A 19,147-nucleotide genomic window follows, 5' to 3' on the forward strand; every position below is an offset into this window, starting at 1 on the left:
GGTCTGGTGGCAATAGGCTCATCCATACATAGGACTTATAACACAAATGGTGAAAATCAAATGTGGTTGTACATTGTATAGCATTACGAGCCGTAATGTGCATCTCTGCCTACCCCTTAATTAAGAAGCCTTACGATGTTCTATTATAGTAATACCAATCAATATCTTACCATACAATTCCTTTCTTTACACATCACATCAACAGTCTATAAGTGGCTACCGCTAGCCAAAGGCCTCTCGCACGGAGAAGGTTTGAGCATTAATCACCAGGCTTGCTCAATGAGGGTTGGCGATTTCAAACTTATAATAAGAAATTATAAGCCCAGGTTACCTCTCGATGTTTTCCTTCACCGATAGTCAGTGATGCCTAAATTATTTTAGAAAGTACATAATATAACTTGCACGAAGCCACATTGGTACTTGCCATTGGTAGGTTTCAAACCTTCGTCTTAACGCTATATAATCCTTTTACACAAATGTTTTGTACTAAACAAAAGTACTTAACTAAAAAAAAAAGAAAACACAACACTGACAAACATTTACTTTATTAAACCACATACAAAATAAAATATAAGCAATATGACACCCACCCTGCTTTCACTACTGAGAGACGTGCTATGTGACTGTTGGTTCATTAATTTGGAAAGAGATTTTCCTGTGGGTCGCGGATCTCCTCCCGGACATTTGTCATACATCACGTTGATATCGCAGTTCTGGAACAAATAAATTATATTCTTAAGGTTAATCTGTCATTAAAATTAAAACTGAATTATACAGCGTGTAACAAAATACCCATATAAATCAAGAAGAACTGAAGAATACAAGTTGAATAGAATCTCTAAACAACGTTTCAGCTTAAAATACGTTTAAAAACGTGTCACAACGCTAATTACGAAACATTTCTTCTGTAAATCTGATCGCCTAGTACCTATCTACCTAATTTTAAATCGCATGAAATATAAAAAATAAAATATTAGAAAAATTCATAACTTCGTTCCACGAAAACATGAGTTTAAAAAGCCCTTCCCGTATCGTTTGTTATGTTATCTAGAAACCGTGCACTTGATATGTATACCAATACCTTTTTGTTACACCGTGTATAATCTAAATATATAAAACTCAAAAGACTGGCTGACGTAGTGATCTATCAACGCACAGCTCAAATCACTGGAAGGATCGTGCTGAAATTTGGCATACAATTAGATACTATGACGTAGGCATCCGCTAAAAATGATTTTGATCAATTAGTATAAGTGCGTCTAGGTGGAGTTACCAGAGACCTTCGCAAAAAGATTGACATAGCACGTGTAACTCATTTGCAACTTGTTCCTGGGTGGCGGAGATTGCTTACCATCAGATAATCTGCTCGATAGCCTCTTTATCCCATAAAATTTACGTCAGAATTCTAATCTTTTTTAAGGGGAGGAAATCGTTCAATGACTTCTCCCACCTTAGGCGAGGCAAGAGGGAGTGTCAGACTCTTATTGACTAAAACCCGCCCCGTTCCTACTACTGCTTTTTGAGCCGGAGCCCCAGTAACCCGCTAGGCAATACGCAGTTCCGATACAATTTTATCTCTAGTACTCAAATCTACTAACAGCATAGGTAATTGAAACTGAAAAAAAAATACAATCCAACACAACACCGAAACAAGGTACTCAAAACTTTTGAATAAAAACCAAAAGCAAAAACGTATAAAAAACTTTTATTTTTCAACGTGAAAAACATAGAGAGGGAGACAAAGCAAAAATAGCAGAAATTCTCCAAATAGCCCTATTGTCTGTTTCACAACAAAATTGTACTGTATTCGAAATTTGCGAGGAATTACACCGGAATGCTGACAAGCCTCGGGACGGACGGTTGTGGAACAAATGAGAATGTGCGCCGATACGCCTGGACCATGACCGACGATATTAAAATATATTACTACGCTATGTATATATTTGTCGTGTATACATAATTGAACTTAGATTTGAAGTCCATAAGGATCAAAAAGTGTCATCTACGATTCCTACATATTTTTTTACAATCGCATCTGTAACAAAATAGACAATGTAGAGATACGTTGATTAAGAGACAACGTCGCGTCTTTTATCCCTGAAAGGGTAAAGCACAGGACACAGGAGTACATTACTGCACAAAAAGGCCCAGTAATACTTTGCCCGAACTGGGAACTGAACCCGAGACCCCTTGTCCGGCAGTTGCACTTGCGACCACTCGACGAGGTTAAATACATTTAATGGTCTCCTCATGTTTGATTTGATCTATGAAATTATTTATGACGTATATTTAGCTGTATAAATGCTGATCATGCTATAAGACATACACTACCAAAACATGGATCTCTACAAATACTCTCAAGTTGGAAGAAACAAATTAAAATCCTTATCACACAAAAAAAAAATGTAAAATCAACTGATTGGTCCCCGCACACTGACTCACATACAGAAATAAGACAAAGCAAAGTTGCACAATTCAAAGCTTTATTTTACTTGACAAACACGAGTACTAAGTTTAAGAAAGTTAGTTTTTTGTTTAAACAAATACAGCTGACTAACTCATTGTAGTCACTCAGTATCACTAGTTTTTTTTTTTTTTAAGGGGGGAAAATCATCCAATGACTTCTTTCGCCTTGGGCGAGGCAAGAGGGAGTGTCAGACTCTTACTGACTAAAAACCACCCCGTTTCTACTCCTGCTTTTCGAGATCCCCGGTAAACCCACTAGGTAGTCCACAGCTCCAGAAGTCAAAGTCAAAGCATTTATTTCAATTAATCCTAAATTAGGCACATTTGAAACGTCAAATTGAATCGTCCGTCAGTTTGTTTGTCAGTGAAGCTAGGTGCAGCTAGGTGTATCACTAGTTTAAAGGGCTGTTACGCATGAAACAAAGGCATGAGTCCATGTATGTATGTTTAGCAAAGAACGCTGCAATTTTGAATGCAAATGAACTTGAATAGTTAACTGCAAGCCAACACATGCTGTATTTTGGAAACTCATAATTAATTTCTATGAATTTTCGCGTTCATGAGAACGTTGAATAGTGAAGCATAAATAAGTTTTCATTAAAGTTCTGCCTTGTTAACGTAGGCAAGAAAAAAATGGGATTTATTATACCAAAATTCTCAATAGTAGGATAGACGCTGGAACTGCATTCAGTATCTGACAATGGACTTGTATAATATCAGAAAACTGTAGTTAACTATCAAGAGACATACCCAATGAAAGGATGGAAAACAAATAAGTACCGTATCAAGATAATAATACGGTTCAAAATTCAATCTCACCTTCAGTTGCAAGGATTAAAATCGCAATTTTATTGTGGACAATATTAAAATAATAACGGACACGATAAAAGTCCGTCATCGAAATAAAATAGAATGTGAGATATAAAAACTCAGATATTTCCCACTAACGATTATATAAAATGGAGAATGAAATATAATAGCCCGATAATAAACAATGGTTCAATGAACTTCAGCCTGTATAACTAAAAAAAAAAAAAAAAAAAAACAGAAATATCGCGAACATTTTTCACAAACGGAATGCGAAACTTCATATGTATTGTAGGCCAAGTTTTAATGTATAGAATACACCATTTTATTTTATTTTTAAGGGGGAAAAATAATTCGATGTCTAGGACGAAGTGACCAGGAGTATCAGACTGTTACTGACTAAAAACCACCCCGTTCCTACTCCTGCTTTTCGAGCCGGAACCTCGGAAACCCGCTAAGTGGTCCGCAGCTCCGGATCAAATATCAGCACTACTGAGAGTACACCAATTATACTACGTAGATTTGAAGCGTTATAACATGGGAATAAGGTGAAAAAGAAACCGCAAACCATCATTTTGTTATGATTTCTGGGTATTATGATAATAATCTAAATCAAAATCAATAAGACCCAAAATTTAATGAGGCAAAATTGTTTAGTAAATAATATTCAAATCGTATGTACCTATAATTCATTAATATTGATAATCCATTTATCCTTTTTCACACATTAGTGAACCTTAAATAAACCAAGTCACAATTTTTACCAATTACAAAATAAAAAAAAGCATAATAAACTGGACCGGCCCAACTGGAGGCTTTTGCGTTTTTTTTTCGTTGTGTGAGTGAGGTTACCGGAGGCCCAATTACCCAATTTTCCCAATCCCCAATTCCCCAACAACACTAGTGTTTCGGATGTTCATGGGCAGTAGCGATTGCTTACCATCAGTAGATCCGTATGCTTGTTTACCGACTTATACCATAAAAAATATTCGTACCTGAAACACATCTCCTTCTGAAACAATGGCTGAAAACTGCTGTAAAGTGACCGCCTGTTCGTACGGACAAACTTTGGGTATGTCAAAAAGTGCATCCGCTGTGCACCTCCTGAATTTGGCTCGGGCACTGAAACAAAAAAAAATCGAACTGAAACACATGCATACGTCAATAGTTTCAGAATTTTTTGTTGAAATATCCATTGCGTGGAGCTAGCGATGCGAGCTTGCGAATTTGAGTGGTCACCGAAATGGTTGAATAGGTTTTGTTTTAAAGGATTAGATGGGCAAATTGTCATATTGTGAACAGTCATTGTTGTGGTATGATTGTAGTATTTTGATTGTTTGGATTTAAAAAGAATGGGGGACATAGCACGTGAATTTTAGTGCAATGGTTGAATGACTGCACGGTTGGTGCGATTGGTTGAGCAACTGGCTACCGTGCAACGTGTAGCGGTTTCGCAGGGCACGAAGCAAATCTTTGTGTGATCCACAAATTGTTGTTTCGGTTTTTCACAAATGGTTGTAAACGTACCCGACGTAACGACAAAGGAGATAAACCTAGAGAGGGGTAACGTTTAAAGAAAAAAAACATGAGAAAAAAAATGCTTAGATAGTTAGAGTTATACCTATTTATGTCACCACCCTCACTCTTCCCACGGGTATTGAAAGAACCGTCTAAGATACTACACATTTGACAGAGACTGAACAGCAGAACTCTTTGATAAATCTGAACCTTTTAACCTGATTTCTATTCCGCCTACGTTGATACTAGTGGTGATAAGTGCAGACACTTCTCTGTAGAGGATGTTTTCAGCAATGGACTATCATAGTGTGTGCTGTTAATATAATATGGTGTTCAGAAAATATAATCTACAAACCAACACATAAAGAAATGTGTTTCGAAATGTGTCCATTCGTGTGTGGTATTCTTCTGTTCATCCACTGCGGCTTTGAAGAAGGCATAACACTTCTCCCACGCCTCAGCAGATCCCTCAATGCAACCTGGTAATTCGTCGTATCCTAAAAAAGAAATCACAGCATTATTACTTTACGTAAGAATAGTAAAAAAAGATATTTTGCCAATCCCAAATAATATTAAATAAGAGCAAAAAGAAAAAGAAAATTAGCTTTCCAGAAATTGCCTTGTGGGCCAAGTCGAATGAGTCAAAATGTGACTAACGAATGAAGGTCATATTACACTTTAATGGTACGGCTCCGGCATGACTCCGGCTCGACTCCAACATGGCGCTGTTTCGAATTTTAGCTACTGCTATCGGTATCCTTTTTTGAAGGGGGAAATCATCCAATGACTTCTCCCGCCTTGGGCGAGATGAGAGGGAGTGTCGGATTTCATTTCGCACGCGCCTCAAAGAGCCATCCGAACACCACAGATAGGGCCCAGTAGAGCTGATGGCTGATCCGGAGCTGCGGACTACCTAGCGGCCTTACCGGGGCTCCGGCTAGAAAAGCAGAAGTAGGAACGGGATGGTTTTTAATCAGTAAGAGTTTGACATTCCCTTTCGCCTCGCCCAAGGCGGGAGAAATCATTGGATGATTTTCCCCCCTTAAAAAATGACGAAAATAGAGGTACTTTATTTTAAAATAGAGAAAGACAATACTACTTACTGGATAGAAATGCTTCATCGTTACATATATTATTGACCACGTGCATATGTCCTCGAATACTCTCTTCGTTGAAGTGGCTGTCTGTCACGTCCTTACAATCTGAATTCCAATCTATAGCACAATTTGTGAGGTGGCGTATCGCTCTGTAATAACGTTTATTAAGTCTTTGACTGCCAATAGAAAACTGTTGAAGGTGAAATCCTCCGCTAACGTCGGTCACCGGTGACCACCACGGCGTTCAATGTGTTATTCCTTTACATCATATGAGTTGGTCGAGTGGTCGCAAGTGCGACAGTAAGAGACTCGGACCGTGAAAAATATTGCTGGATTTTTTCGGTTTTTCGAAACGTTCTCAGTAGTAGCATGGAGTCTTATATTGTTTCCATTATTTGGCAATAGATTCACCTCCTATTAAAGGGACTTAGAACGCAACTGGTGAAAAGTGCGTGTATTGGTATAGGTATATTGTACAGAGACATTACGTGCCGTAATTTGCACCTCTGCTACCCAGCACGCTTTTTACGCTTTTTATCCCCGAAGGGGTCTTCGACGAAAAAAGCGTGACGATACTGAGTGTTACATTTCATTCAGTCATCACCCCTGCTCTTTGCCCAGAAGACAAAAGATTTAGCCATACTCCATAAACGTCTCGTCGAATAAAAAAGCGATGAAGTTGTCGTTTTCGTGTAAACCCTTTGTTAGTGGTGCGTTTGATGTTCAGCTGCCTGTGCCACCACCGGCACCGCCCATGGGGCGGGGCTAGAAAGCGGATCTCTCAGTGCAAGCAAACTTTAAATTAGTGGTGGTCAGGCGCATGTGACCACCATTGTATACATGAATGCAAAAGGTCTATAGTTAGCATTTAGCAGTAGTTTATCACAGGCCGTCCATGTGATCAAAATTACCAGAAAACTAAAAGAACAATATTTACTTGCACCAATCGTAAACTTGTCCGGGCATCGGAGGAGACTTCTTGACAGAATTGTACACCGATGCAGCGTCGTTCGTGCAGTTCCGTGCATACTCTGCGAAGTTATCACAATCTATATTCTTCATTGTAAGCAATTTCTCCTTATCTTTCGTCAATGTCATTACTGGTTCAAATTCTATGTCGTCGGTCGATGGTGCCCCACGCGCTTTTGGGTGATGATCATAGTCGTCAAAATCTAGAAGGTAAATATATTATGGAAAAGTAGTTTAAACACTTCAATAATAATGGCCTGCCTCATTGATCGAGTTGTCGCATTTGAAGTTACTTCCAGAGCTACGGATTACTTAACGTGTTTATCGATTCAAAGAGTCATCAGACCACCACAGATCACACAGGTCCAGTAGAGTTGATGCTTGATCCGGAGCTGCGGACTACCTAACGGGTTTACTGGGACTCCGGCTCGAAAAGCAGGAGTAGGAACGGCGTGGCTTTTAGTCATTAAGAGTCTGACACTCCTTCTTGCCTCGCTTATGGCGTGAGAAGTCATTGAATGATATTCCCCCCTTAAAAAAATACACCAAGCTTTGCATATGCACTCGTACACAATCCTTTAAAGTTATTTCTTCTGTGTTATGACCTGAATACTAACAATACAGTGAAAATTGGTGAATTAATACTTACAGACGGCGTGCAAACAATCAAAAAGAATTGTAACCAAATATAGAATTAGCATTTCTCATATAAGAGGCTGTTTTTATATCATTTCTTTTAATTTTACATCGCTTTTTCCAATATGCAAGTGAACACATCTGTTTTATTAGATGTCAAACGGTGACATGACATTCCTGATGTGTTACTTGGTTCTTTTTGGTATTCTACGTTCATAGAGTTGTTTGTGCTTCAAACTTCTTGATGGGATGTTTCTTGTCGATGAAAGTAATGTTTAGGAACTCGGTGGATTGAACACAATAAGTTTGATTTTTCACCAGAGATGTGCTATGTAGTTATGCTACGAATATAATAGCGGTAATAGTTAAATTATGTCATCGTTTCCACTAATACTAAGCTATGCAGCTGTGCGAGTAAGATGCGCAGCCCAATTATGTGATGTATCGATAGTAGAGAAGCATAGCACGCAATAATTATACAAAAAATATAGCTTAACTGAGTCCGTTTTCACCAGTGCTAATGTGTACCAATGAATATGATTGATGGAAGTGATACGCAACTACAGCAACGTAGTATAGCACACCTGGTGGTAAAGAACCCAAAACTAACACCTTTATTGTTCTAAAGAGAACTTTTTGCCTCCTTATACGTGTTCTAATTCTTCTATAATGGTTTGTGTTCCGCAAAATTGTTTGATATTATGCCCACGGCCAATTTCTGTCATCGCACTACTCGCCACCAATAAGGAGATCACGCTTACACATTGGAGCACAAATGGACCCATACAGTTCGCTATTCGTTCGCAGATTCACTAGGTCTTCTAAACCTCATTCTTTTTTAATGGGACAAGCCCGCCGCTCTGTCCCATACCGCTACAACTCCTGTAAGCCAAGATCTACGGTCGATACAACCATGAAAACATCGGAACACTGAAGTCCAGCTCGTCCCAGGGACATGAATGACTGTCTTAGGTCCCGCAACGAAATAAATTAGAAGATATTATTATAGGAGAAGAAAAGAAAACGATAGTTTCCACCAATAGCACCTTACTAGGTCAGAATGAAATGGTATTACTATGAGTCTTCAGGGTGCTGAAGTGTTCATAGTTACTTCCTTATTCATATAACACTCGTTCTACAACCATCCCCACCAAGACACGCCTAAAATAATTACAAATGCTAATCTCTGAAGTAATTCCTTAAATCCCTCTAAACACATGAATAATGTATACAAAATTATATAGGTAAACACGGTGACATATTAAGCTTAACAAAACCAATTTATCATGGTCTCGCTTTGTTTTACCTTTCTACACATTCGAAGGTCAGTTTATACTAGTTCTGTGTACCTTGATTCGATGTAGGGATAAATCTCAATTCGCGGTAATTGATAATAGCATTGTATCAAATGTTATTAGATTAAGATATTCCGATACTGTTTACCTGGTATCATTTAAACTGATCTGTGGTTGTTTTGTGATAACGTGTTTACAATCACATCATAATTAACACCTTATACATAAGTGGTCATTGCTGACCAACGACTTCTTTACGGAGAAAGTACAGCATTAATCGCCATGCCTGCTCAATTGACGATTTCAGAAGAGGCAAGATCTTATAAGCCTATAGTTTGCTTACAATTTTTTCTTTCTCCGTTTGTCAGTGGTGAATAAATAATCTTAGAAAGTACATATAACAAGGAAAAACTCACACTGGTACTTGCTGTTATTAGGTTTTGAAACCGCACCCTCGTGCATGAGTAGTAGGCGTCTTAAACCTCCTTTAAGTTAAAATATTTTCATAATATCTATGTTTATTATGTTGTATTTGAATAAAAGACTTTTACATTCAATAATTTTATTTAAAAACTAAAAAATCTTACAAAATATTCCACAAACAATTTTATATGTATTTCTACCATTGTTATACCACTAAATTGGTAATGGGTTTGGAAACTATCTGGAATGATGATTTTGATGCATGTTTTATGTTAATATTTTTTTACAGAAAGTGACTCTTAAGGTAAGGTCATCCACAGATCCGCATCGTACGCATTCCGTATGACGTCATCAGTACGCATCGCATGTAGGCATTGCCGATGATGCAGTCCGTTTAGTCCGGATCAGTGGACGCAGTTGTATGAGTTTCTATAAGACAAACTAAAATCCATTGCGTACGATGCAGGCCTGTGGACGCTTACCTTTAATTTACGCTGAACTTTCATTAGCCCTTCGAATACAATTTCTAATCTTCTTATACGTCTTATACATACAATACAAAAAACATATAGACACTTTAATAAATATAAATATTGCTAGAACATTAAGCATTACGTAAAAACTTTCATTCCCTTCTGGTGGTGGTACTTCTGGCATTGTTCCTTCTTCCACTGGTATTCCTGGATTTTCATAATTTGGCAAATTCATTATATCTAGCGTTGAATTGTTCATTTTTGTATGGATTAATTCCATTTTTCCAGTATTTGTTGAAGGTTTTCCAAAAGAAAATATACGTTGTGCAGTTTCTTCAAAAAACAAGTAAAGAATTTTAACGTGGTTTATGCACGAGTGATGCTTTTGGTGTAGTAGAGATCCATAAGCTTCAGTGATTGTTGCTCATAGTTGCCTTGTTTTTATTATAGGTGTCGCATTTATTGCTTGAATTATTGTTTAATTTCGAAGCCAAGATTCTTGATAGTCTTTGAATGAATCTTCTGATAGTGATGTCTTTCCCTCTTTTATGGTACTTAGGACCGACAACGGCAAGAATGTTTGGTTTTCTAATTTGTTATTCCATAGTCGAAATACTAATAAAGCGATTTACGTAGAGGACTAAGGGGGAGGTCTTTGTTCAGCAGTGGACGTCTCTCGGCTGATGATAATGACGATGATGATGAATAAAGCGATCAATGCTTTTTATATTACTATTCATTCACACTTAAGATTTTAAAGAGCGTAACACATTACAATTTCGGAACACAAAAAACAAATCTAATTTGTTACTAAAACTGTACCACAAAATTCAAATGCGATTTCCAAACAAAATATCTGAATACGACAGCTTTATTCACTTTCAATAAGGTTCAAAATAACTGTTAATATAATTAGTATACACTTGAATAAATTCCTTTGATACAAAGGCAGGAAACACAATCAAAACGATGAAGGAAACTGAAGCTTCCTTTATAGGGCTTGTATTAATGTAATAGTAGTTGGTACATTAGTGTTATAAAGATGTGTGCAGATTATATGTAAAGTGATAATATAACATAACATGTTGTAAAGAATTATGACTGTTATAAAATATTTTAAACTGAACAATCACTGTGGGAGAGCCATGCTTCGGCATGAATAGGTCGGCTCGACAGCAGTAATACCACGGCTTCGCAGAAATCCGGCGTGAAACAACGCTTGCATTGTGTTTCGTTGTGTAAGTCCTGGTTACTGGAGGCTCCTCCTCCTCAATGTTCCCAATCCCCGATTCACCAACAACCCTCAAATTCCTAACCCCTAAAAGGCCGGCAATGCACTTGTATAGTCTTTGGTGTTTCGGGTGTCCATGAGCGGCGGCAATTGCTTATCATGGGGTTATCCTCTGCGCATTTAACATAAAAACATGTATTACATTGCAAAATGAACTTGAAAATCATTAAAAAATATTGTCATTTTATTCTGTGCTGTATAGTATTGTTATAAGTTGCATTATTTTTTTATGTTTTAAAGCGCTAAACGAGAGTGGAAAAACAGTGTTTGACCCAGCTTCTATTATATATCACAAGTTAACTAGCAACCAACATTATTAACTGTCTTTAGAATGATATCGATTTTTACATTAGTTTTATGGTGTTTCTAACAAATATCAACTTTAATCCACAGATTTAAGGTTAATATTACTTAATAATTTCGGCAGTTAGTCTGACCGCACCTTAACATAATACTTTTAGGTAGATAAGATAATGTATGTTAGCATGATTTAGCTCTTTGGCAATGACATGTGAGCTTTTCTCATAGGCATTATTTTATCTTTAACAGAAGTCATGCTTAATATCATGACTTTTTAACCGATTTCCAAAAAGAGAGGTTCTCAGTTTGACCTGTATGTATGTATGTTTGTGCGCGATAATCTAACGGTGGGATGATTCAAACTTATGAGAAGGTTTTAAGGATATTAGCTGACTTTAATATGGAGGTGGTAAATAAAATAGAAAGGTATTAGTAACCCTTTAAAAATGATTTTAAAGAATAAATAGAGGTAAAAGAGGTGCTGTCTGTTCATTACCTAAGAGTAGGGTAGATGACTAATTCTTATTTTAATGTCCGTCTGGTAGATTATTTTATAACGTTAGACATGTACTTTTTCGGTTTTTACGGAAACAAATACATTTGCTGATATATTGAATTTAAATATGGCATGACGTCACTTCTATGCACTTTTTATCATTATAATCGACGTATTTAGCTCCCACTAAACCACCCTAAACTTTGATTCGTTTTGTCTAAATATTGTTTTCTTATACAATAAAAAAAAATACGTGTCTTACATTTTTTCATTACCTAACTGACGGACTAAATAGATTTTTAATATTCATACCCTGTCATCATCCCTATAGGGATGAATTATTTTTAGACTCAAATTACGACTAAAAGTTTCAAAACATTTGAATACACATAATATAACGTACCCAGAAATCAGACTAAAAGTGAACAAATCAGTAGTCCCATTCTGTATAATTTTAAATCTGAGAACTTTAAGTGTAGGAGAGCCATGCTTCGGCACTAAGGGGCCGGCTCGACCGGAGTGATACCACAGCCTCATAGAAAAGCGACGTGAAACAACGCTTGCGTTGTGTTTCGTTATGTGAGTGAGGTTACTGGAGGCCCAATTACCCCTCTTCCCAATCCTCGATTCCCCAACAACCCTTAAATTCCTGACCCCCAAAAGGTCGGCAACACACTTGTAATGCCTCTGGTGTTTTAAGTATCTATGGACGGTGATGATTGCTAACCATCAGGTGATACGTCTGCTCGTGTTTTTTTGTTTTGTCAAATAAGATGAAAGAAAATACTTAGATAAAACTAATCAAAGTTTGGGAGAGGGAGCAAATACGTGTCTTATGCTTTAAAATAAATAACAAGACGAGCATTAAAATAAAAATTAATCATCTACCCTATTTCGAAAAGCGATTTTAAGCCGTTGATCCTCGTTTAAGACTGCCTCGTTGGTCTATTGATCGCAAGTGCGACTACCGGACAACTGGTTTCGGGTTCGATTCCCGGGTCGGGCAAAGTATTACTGGACTTTTTTCGGTTTTTCGAAAATTTCTCAGTGGTATTGTGTCCAGTATATGGCAATAGGCTCACCCCCTTTTACATAGGACCTATAACACAAATATGGAAAAACAATGTATAGCTGCATTACATGTCGTAATGAGCACCTCTGCCTACCCCTTTGAGAGTAAAAAGCGTGACGTTGTGTGTGTGCGATCTTAAGATCCCTAGCTCAACAGACCTTCAACCAAAAACAGCATCTTCAAATTAAACACAAAGCCTCCTTCCTCCCAAATTACCGATAGTAGTAAACAATAATGTTTGTGGGAACTATAAAGCTATTACACACTGCCATTTAATTGTGGTATCATCACTTATAGAGAACATGGGAACACCATTAACGTTAACAGACAATCCTCTTTTGTACTCCAGCCCTTATTTTGGTATTTTGTTGATTTTTCAATGGTAGAATATACTGTTTTTTTGTTGGTGATTTCTAGACTAGACTAGACTCTATTTTGTTTTAAATTGATTTGTAAGTAACAGTTGTGGTTAATGAAAAATAAGATTTATCCCGTTACATTAATCTGGGGGCACGGCAGTGCCCCCGCCAAGTCGAGCAAAAAAAAAGCGGCACGGCCGTACCATCCTTTTCTCGAAGCAATTCGGGCCTTTTTCGACCCCCTATAATTCGGTTGTGGATAAAGCAAGAAACCTGAATCTTCAGTAACTAATCCGGCATTGTATAAACACGGAATATTTAAAATTTCAGTCAATTTGAACCAGTAGTTTAAGAATGACAACTTGTTAAAGTTTCTAAATTTTGTCACTCACTGACTCACCGATCATCAAAAGTCCAAGGCACTTCTAGCAGACTTAGAAGCTTCATATTTGGAATACATATAGAGTTTAGTGTCTTAATCATGGGAAAACTTAAATATTTTGTAATTTCGGTCCAGTTTTCCAAATACACCAACTGCATCAATAACTTTGTAATCCCATATAAATATATGGGATTACAAAGTTATTTATGCAGTTGGTGGTTGGTGGTGGTTATAAATTTAATAGGTGTAGATAGGTACCTACCATATGAGACAAGGGAGGGGGTATAGGGTGGGCTTTGAGAAAAACTGTGGCTGAAGCTCAAGAAGTAGTACCGGAAAAGAAAAAGAGGAAGACTACATATAAAAATAAGAAAATATCATAAGACCTTTAACAAAATTCGTTAGAAGTAGATGGTATCAAAAAGAAAGGCTCTACAAAAAGAAGTGAGATCCCATCAAAAACATCCTGTAAAAAACCCAAGTCTCGCAGCTCAGTCTTTCTTCCGTCAAAAGTTGTGAGATCCATGTAATACCAAGTCGGTTAATCTATTTAGTGTCTACTTGAAGGACCTTCTGTCTTAAGTTATTACATAAGTTATTATCATGCCAATATTAAAAATATTTAACGTTTTAAACAAATAGATCGACTTGGACATCGCATGAAAACAAAATGAATATTACAATATTATATTAGATTCTTTAGTCTCTCGCGCCTCACGCGATTGAAACTCTCGTTCCTGTTGGTCGCTGGCCCGTCGTGCTGTGTAGTGTGATACATACTAATAATCAAATCAAGCGATGTCCAAGTCGATCTATTTGTTTAAAACGTTAAATATTTTTAATATTGGCATGATAATAACTTATGTAATAACTTAAGACAGAAGGTCCTTCAAGTAGACACTAAATAGATTAACCGACTTGGTATTACATGGATCTCACAACTTTTGACGGAAGAAAGACTGAGCTGCGAGACTTGGGTTTTTTACAGGATGTTTTTGATGGGATGTTTTAATTTCTTTATCTTATGAATGTATCTTCTTTTAATGTAGACGTAATTAAAGTCGGTGATATTATTAAAAACTTCGAAATTTAATATTCCAAATATTTCATCGCTGGACAAGGTGACAACTATGTAATAAATAAAAAATGTTAGGTACCTAAAAACAAAAAATATCTAGGACAAATATACCGTGTTTTATTCGAATACAAAATATGAACAAATACGCAAAATTGCTTTTAACCAAACAACAGACTATCGACAGTCGATATAGAAACAAAAAAAATAAACGTACTCTATAAAGGACCAAATATATATATCAAAGGACATATTAAATAAAATGGATTCTAGGTCGATCTATTCTAAAAAAAATATTAAAATAAAAGAACAAATTAAACAAAAAAATACTCTATTTACAAACACATTACGATATAATTTCCTAATAACAACAATAAAACAAACAGCAAAGGACCAAATTCACATAACGAAAGGACAATTTTAATCAAAAAGCAATTTTATTTACATATATACAAAGTATAATATGCATTAACAATTTATAAACTTTGCGTATTATTTACATAAACACTGATGAACTAATTAAGGCCAAAATGTAATTAAAATTTGCATCATTTCATTTAATTTCAATTTGTATAGTTTAACATTTTAATACTTATTTGTGTTTTCCCATGATTATTTCGACTCATACATTGTAATATTATTATATGTGATGATCATTATTTTTTTATAATATACCCTGGTAAACGAACATACGGATCATCTGAGAGTAAGCAATCGCAGCCGCTCACGGACACCCCGAACACCAAAAGCGTTACAAGTGCGTTGCCGGCATTTTAGCAGTTAGGAATTTAAGGGTTGTTGGGGAATCGAGGATTGGGAAGATGAAGGCATTTTTCCCCGTACGGTACAGCGTCAGGTTTGCTGAGGACGGCCAAGCTTTCTTTTCTCTTGGGAATTCTAGTGCAAAAGACCAAAAAGACCAGGGATAGTTACAATTGTATTCTGTACCTCTACCATGCGTATACAACAATAGCTTTTTGTCGATACTCTATTTCTCTATAAATTTTACAACGCCTCTACCGGTCACCTGTGCAACTAAAATTTGCCATACAAAAAATTTACGTCGTCGCTAGAGACTATCGACAAATACATGCTTCAAAGTCATGATAGAGGTACTACTCTGCTATTTATTTATTTATTTAATACGGTACATCTACAATATGCATATAATACATTTTTCAATTATTTGACTGATACATTTCTTATATTATTTATATCTTTTACAGATGTACACAACATTCTTCGCCTATAAATTTAAACATAAAAAAGTAGGATAGAATTAAAAAAAAAGGTATTAATTAGTACTATGGAGACAAAAATCGACGCAATTAAATGGATCCATATAACAAACCTATGCTCTCATTGCTATGCTATCAGTATACAACAAACCAACCATCAGAACATTTATCAAAAATGTAAACTCAAACTCCGACCTCATATTTCACTGGCACCACAGTCCGTGTCAAGATGCAGTCGGTCAATTCACTTCAGCCAGTGATCCAGAGATTTGATTGGCGGACCCGTGTTCGTTGCACGAGACGTGACATTTATGTATTCCGATTTTGAACGCAGTTGGCAGTTTGCTTTCTCGTCGTTTTGCTGTCATTATGTAATATGTAGCACTGGTTTGGGATTGTGTTTGTGATGCATGTGTCTGTGATTTTAGAGATGTGTGGATGTGCGTGTAAGGATTTATTTAGCATGGTCTTTTTTAGAAATGGAGATTTTACTATATTTTAATTATTATGTTATCGGCTTACTCATTTAATTATTTGACGAGGAACTCGACTAGTTTCGAGCTATACTTGGGGCTGATTTTAATGAGCAGCGTTCCGCTACACACGACGCGCTGCTACTCTATAGCTACGTGAGTAAGACGATAACATAATACTAAATTTAGTCTTACCAAAGTTATAATAAAATTCAGTTTTCAGAGACGTTAATAATAATATCCAATAATCCTTCAAGGACCATGCTCCCGCTACTGGTCGGCTCCTATTTTTATGTTTTTAAATGTTATTTTATTTTGTATTTTATGTGTAATATTTAAAAATGAAAATTGAGAATTTTAAATAAATATATGGAATATCCAAAAATAAACAAAATCAGTGTAGTTTAACTCAATATTTAAATATCAACATCAACCTAACCTACTGTCTTTAAACTTACACTGTGGCCACAAATAGCGTATCTTTTGTTTCATCGAGTCGCAGATGTTCGATGGTGAGTTGAAATGAAATTCCTCCGTCACTTGCCCAACTTGACATTCTCAAACGACGCGACCAGAATTGTGATTGGTGAAAATGGAATTTTTCGCACCGAAATGTTTCAAGTACTGCGCTAGCTGCGTAGCTTTCATTTGTCAAATCTTTGCCTCCTCGAATCTAGATCGAACAGTTGAACGTTGAATCGTTGTTGAGTTGACTGCACGGTTGGTGCGGTGGCTGGACAACTGGCTGCCGCGCAACGGGTAGCGGGTTCGATTCCCGCACGGAGCAACTCTTTGTGTGATCCACAAATTGTTGTTTCGGGTCTGGGTGTGATGTGTATGTGAACTTGTATGTTTGTAAACGCACCCACGACACAGGAGAAAATCCTAATGTGGGGCAACGTTTTTTAAAAGAAAAAAAAAAAAAAAAGTTAATTTGATTTTTATTTTTCTTTTGGGTTTTTTATTAGTGTCTTGTTGGTTAGGTTAGATTCAGGCTTAATTTTGTATGCTTGAGTTAGGTATACTAAAAGTTTTTTGAAGGAGGAAAATTATTCAAAGACTTTCTCCTGTCTTGAGCGAGGCAAGAGGATGTATTAGACTCTTACTGACCAAAAACTACCCTGTTCCCATTCCTGCTTTTCGATCCGGAGCCCTGATAACCCGCTAGCTAGTCCGGAATTCTGGATGTAATAATATTAATGTTATATCTTCCAAATTACATGGTTATATCTTTGGGTCCTGAAGAGCTGTATGGCAGGAGGACCGTCTCCTTTATTAGAAACAAAAAAAAATATGTTTTCAAGGTTGTATCTGCTGTAGATACTGGCTTACAGCAGTTTTGAAAGGATGTGGCGGGTTTGACCCAATAAAAAATACTTTTAATATCTGTTTCCACCATGCAATGAACAGACGCTTACGAGGAATAACAATTATGTTAATTCTTACGTAGCGATTATCAATAATTCTTGTATCGCCAATACGTCGTAGTACCATTTATAGTTTTCATAAATTATTATACAAGACACTTTTAACTCTCTCACAATCGCAATAAAATACAAAATCCAGATTTAAATATCTTTATAACCGAACAATACTGTTGGGAACACTCGATATCTTCCTCTGGTCTACAATCCCTACATTTCCAAGTTTAGACCATAAATACTTTGGTCACGTAGTGCGGACTGCACAAATGTTCTCGTTATGAATGCATCCAGACTTCAAACTTGGTACAAATCCTTGCACATTAAGCTATACTTACCACCAAGTCATTTCCGACCTTACCACATTATAAATAGGGTTGTAAATCTATTGAGTGAGGTGGGTTAGCTTGTAATGCTATGGCCACACTATCTGCAATACAAAAGGAAAAACTTGGTGAATTCTCAGTTAGTTCTATAGGAGAATATCTTTTGTAAAGTTAAAAGTACAAAACCCTAAAGTTTCGTTATCAAACTGACTTACAATTGGTCAAAGGAGGAGGATTTAAAGAAAATATTTCTTTTAACTAACTTAGTTGTTGCATCGTTCATGATTAAGGTGCATATATGAGTTACAAAATATGCCAAACTATAAATAAGTGTGGGAGAATCATGTTTCGGCACGAATGGGCCGGCTCGATCGGAGTGATGCCATGGCGTCACAGAAAACCGACGTGAAACAACGCTTGCGTTGTGTTTCGTTGTTTAAGTGAGGTTACCGGAGGCCCCATTACCCCACTTTACAATATTCCTAACCCCGATTCCTTAAATTCCTAACCTTCAAATGGCCGGCAACACATTTGTGACGCTACTGGTGTTTCGGATGTCCATGGGCGGCGGCAATTTTAATAATCTATGAACCTAGCTGTTGGTACTTCATCCGATTTAGTAAATACAAGTATTCTAAGTCCAGATGACCAACAAGAATTCAAGGAGAACAATTTTAAATGAATAAACTCCTAATCTTTACACTTGGCTAAACTCACGCATTAGATAAAATTCCGCGCAATGTCCATGATAAGAATTATCTTCAAAGATCTGTTTATGACGGAAAAAGAAAAGTTTTTTGAAGATTCTGTCTTTTTGGTCAAGTTCAAGGGCTTTACGATCTTCTTCATCAGACTGAATTCATCATGCGACTAGGGTTGCCTACCATTACTATTTCTGCCTCGTTTTGACAGCCTCGTTGGTCGAGTGGTCGCAAGTGCGACTGCCGGACAAGAGGTCTCGGGTTCGATTCCCGGGTCGGGCAAAGGCCTTTTTTCGGTTTTGCGAAAATTTCTCAATGGTAGAACGGAG

General features: G+C 36.8%; 1 protein-coding gene across 1 annotated transcript; it reads right to left on the reverse strand.

Annotated features, from left to right (window-relative positions):
- Positions 1 to 529: 529 nt before the first annotated feature.
- LOC118279316 (uncharacterized) lies at positions 530 to 7,664 on the reverse strand. Its single transcript, XM_035598980.2, has 6 exons — positions 7,507 to 7,664; positions 6,826 to 7,060; positions 5,895 to 6,037; positions 5,147 to 5,288; positions 4,269 to 4,395; positions 530 to 713 (listed from the first exon to the last, which is right to left on the reverse strand). Exons 1-6 carry the CDS (start codon positions 7,556 to 7,558, stop codon positions 540 to 542), a joined length of 873 nt encoding a protein of 290 aa, XP_035454873.1. The 5' UTR covers positions 7,559 to 7,664; the 3' UTR covers positions 530 to 539.
- Positions 7,665 to 19,147: the final 11,483 nt, after the last annotated feature.

This window comes from Spodoptera frugiperda, chromosome 14 (assembly GCF_023101765.2).
Source record: "Spodoptera frugiperda isolate SF20-4 chromosome 14, AGI-APGP_CSIRO_Sfru_2.0, whole genome shotgun sequence".
Taxonomy (NCBI): domain Eukaryota; kingdom Metazoa; phylum Arthropoda; class Insecta; order Lepidoptera; family Noctuidae; genus Spodoptera; species Spodoptera frugiperda.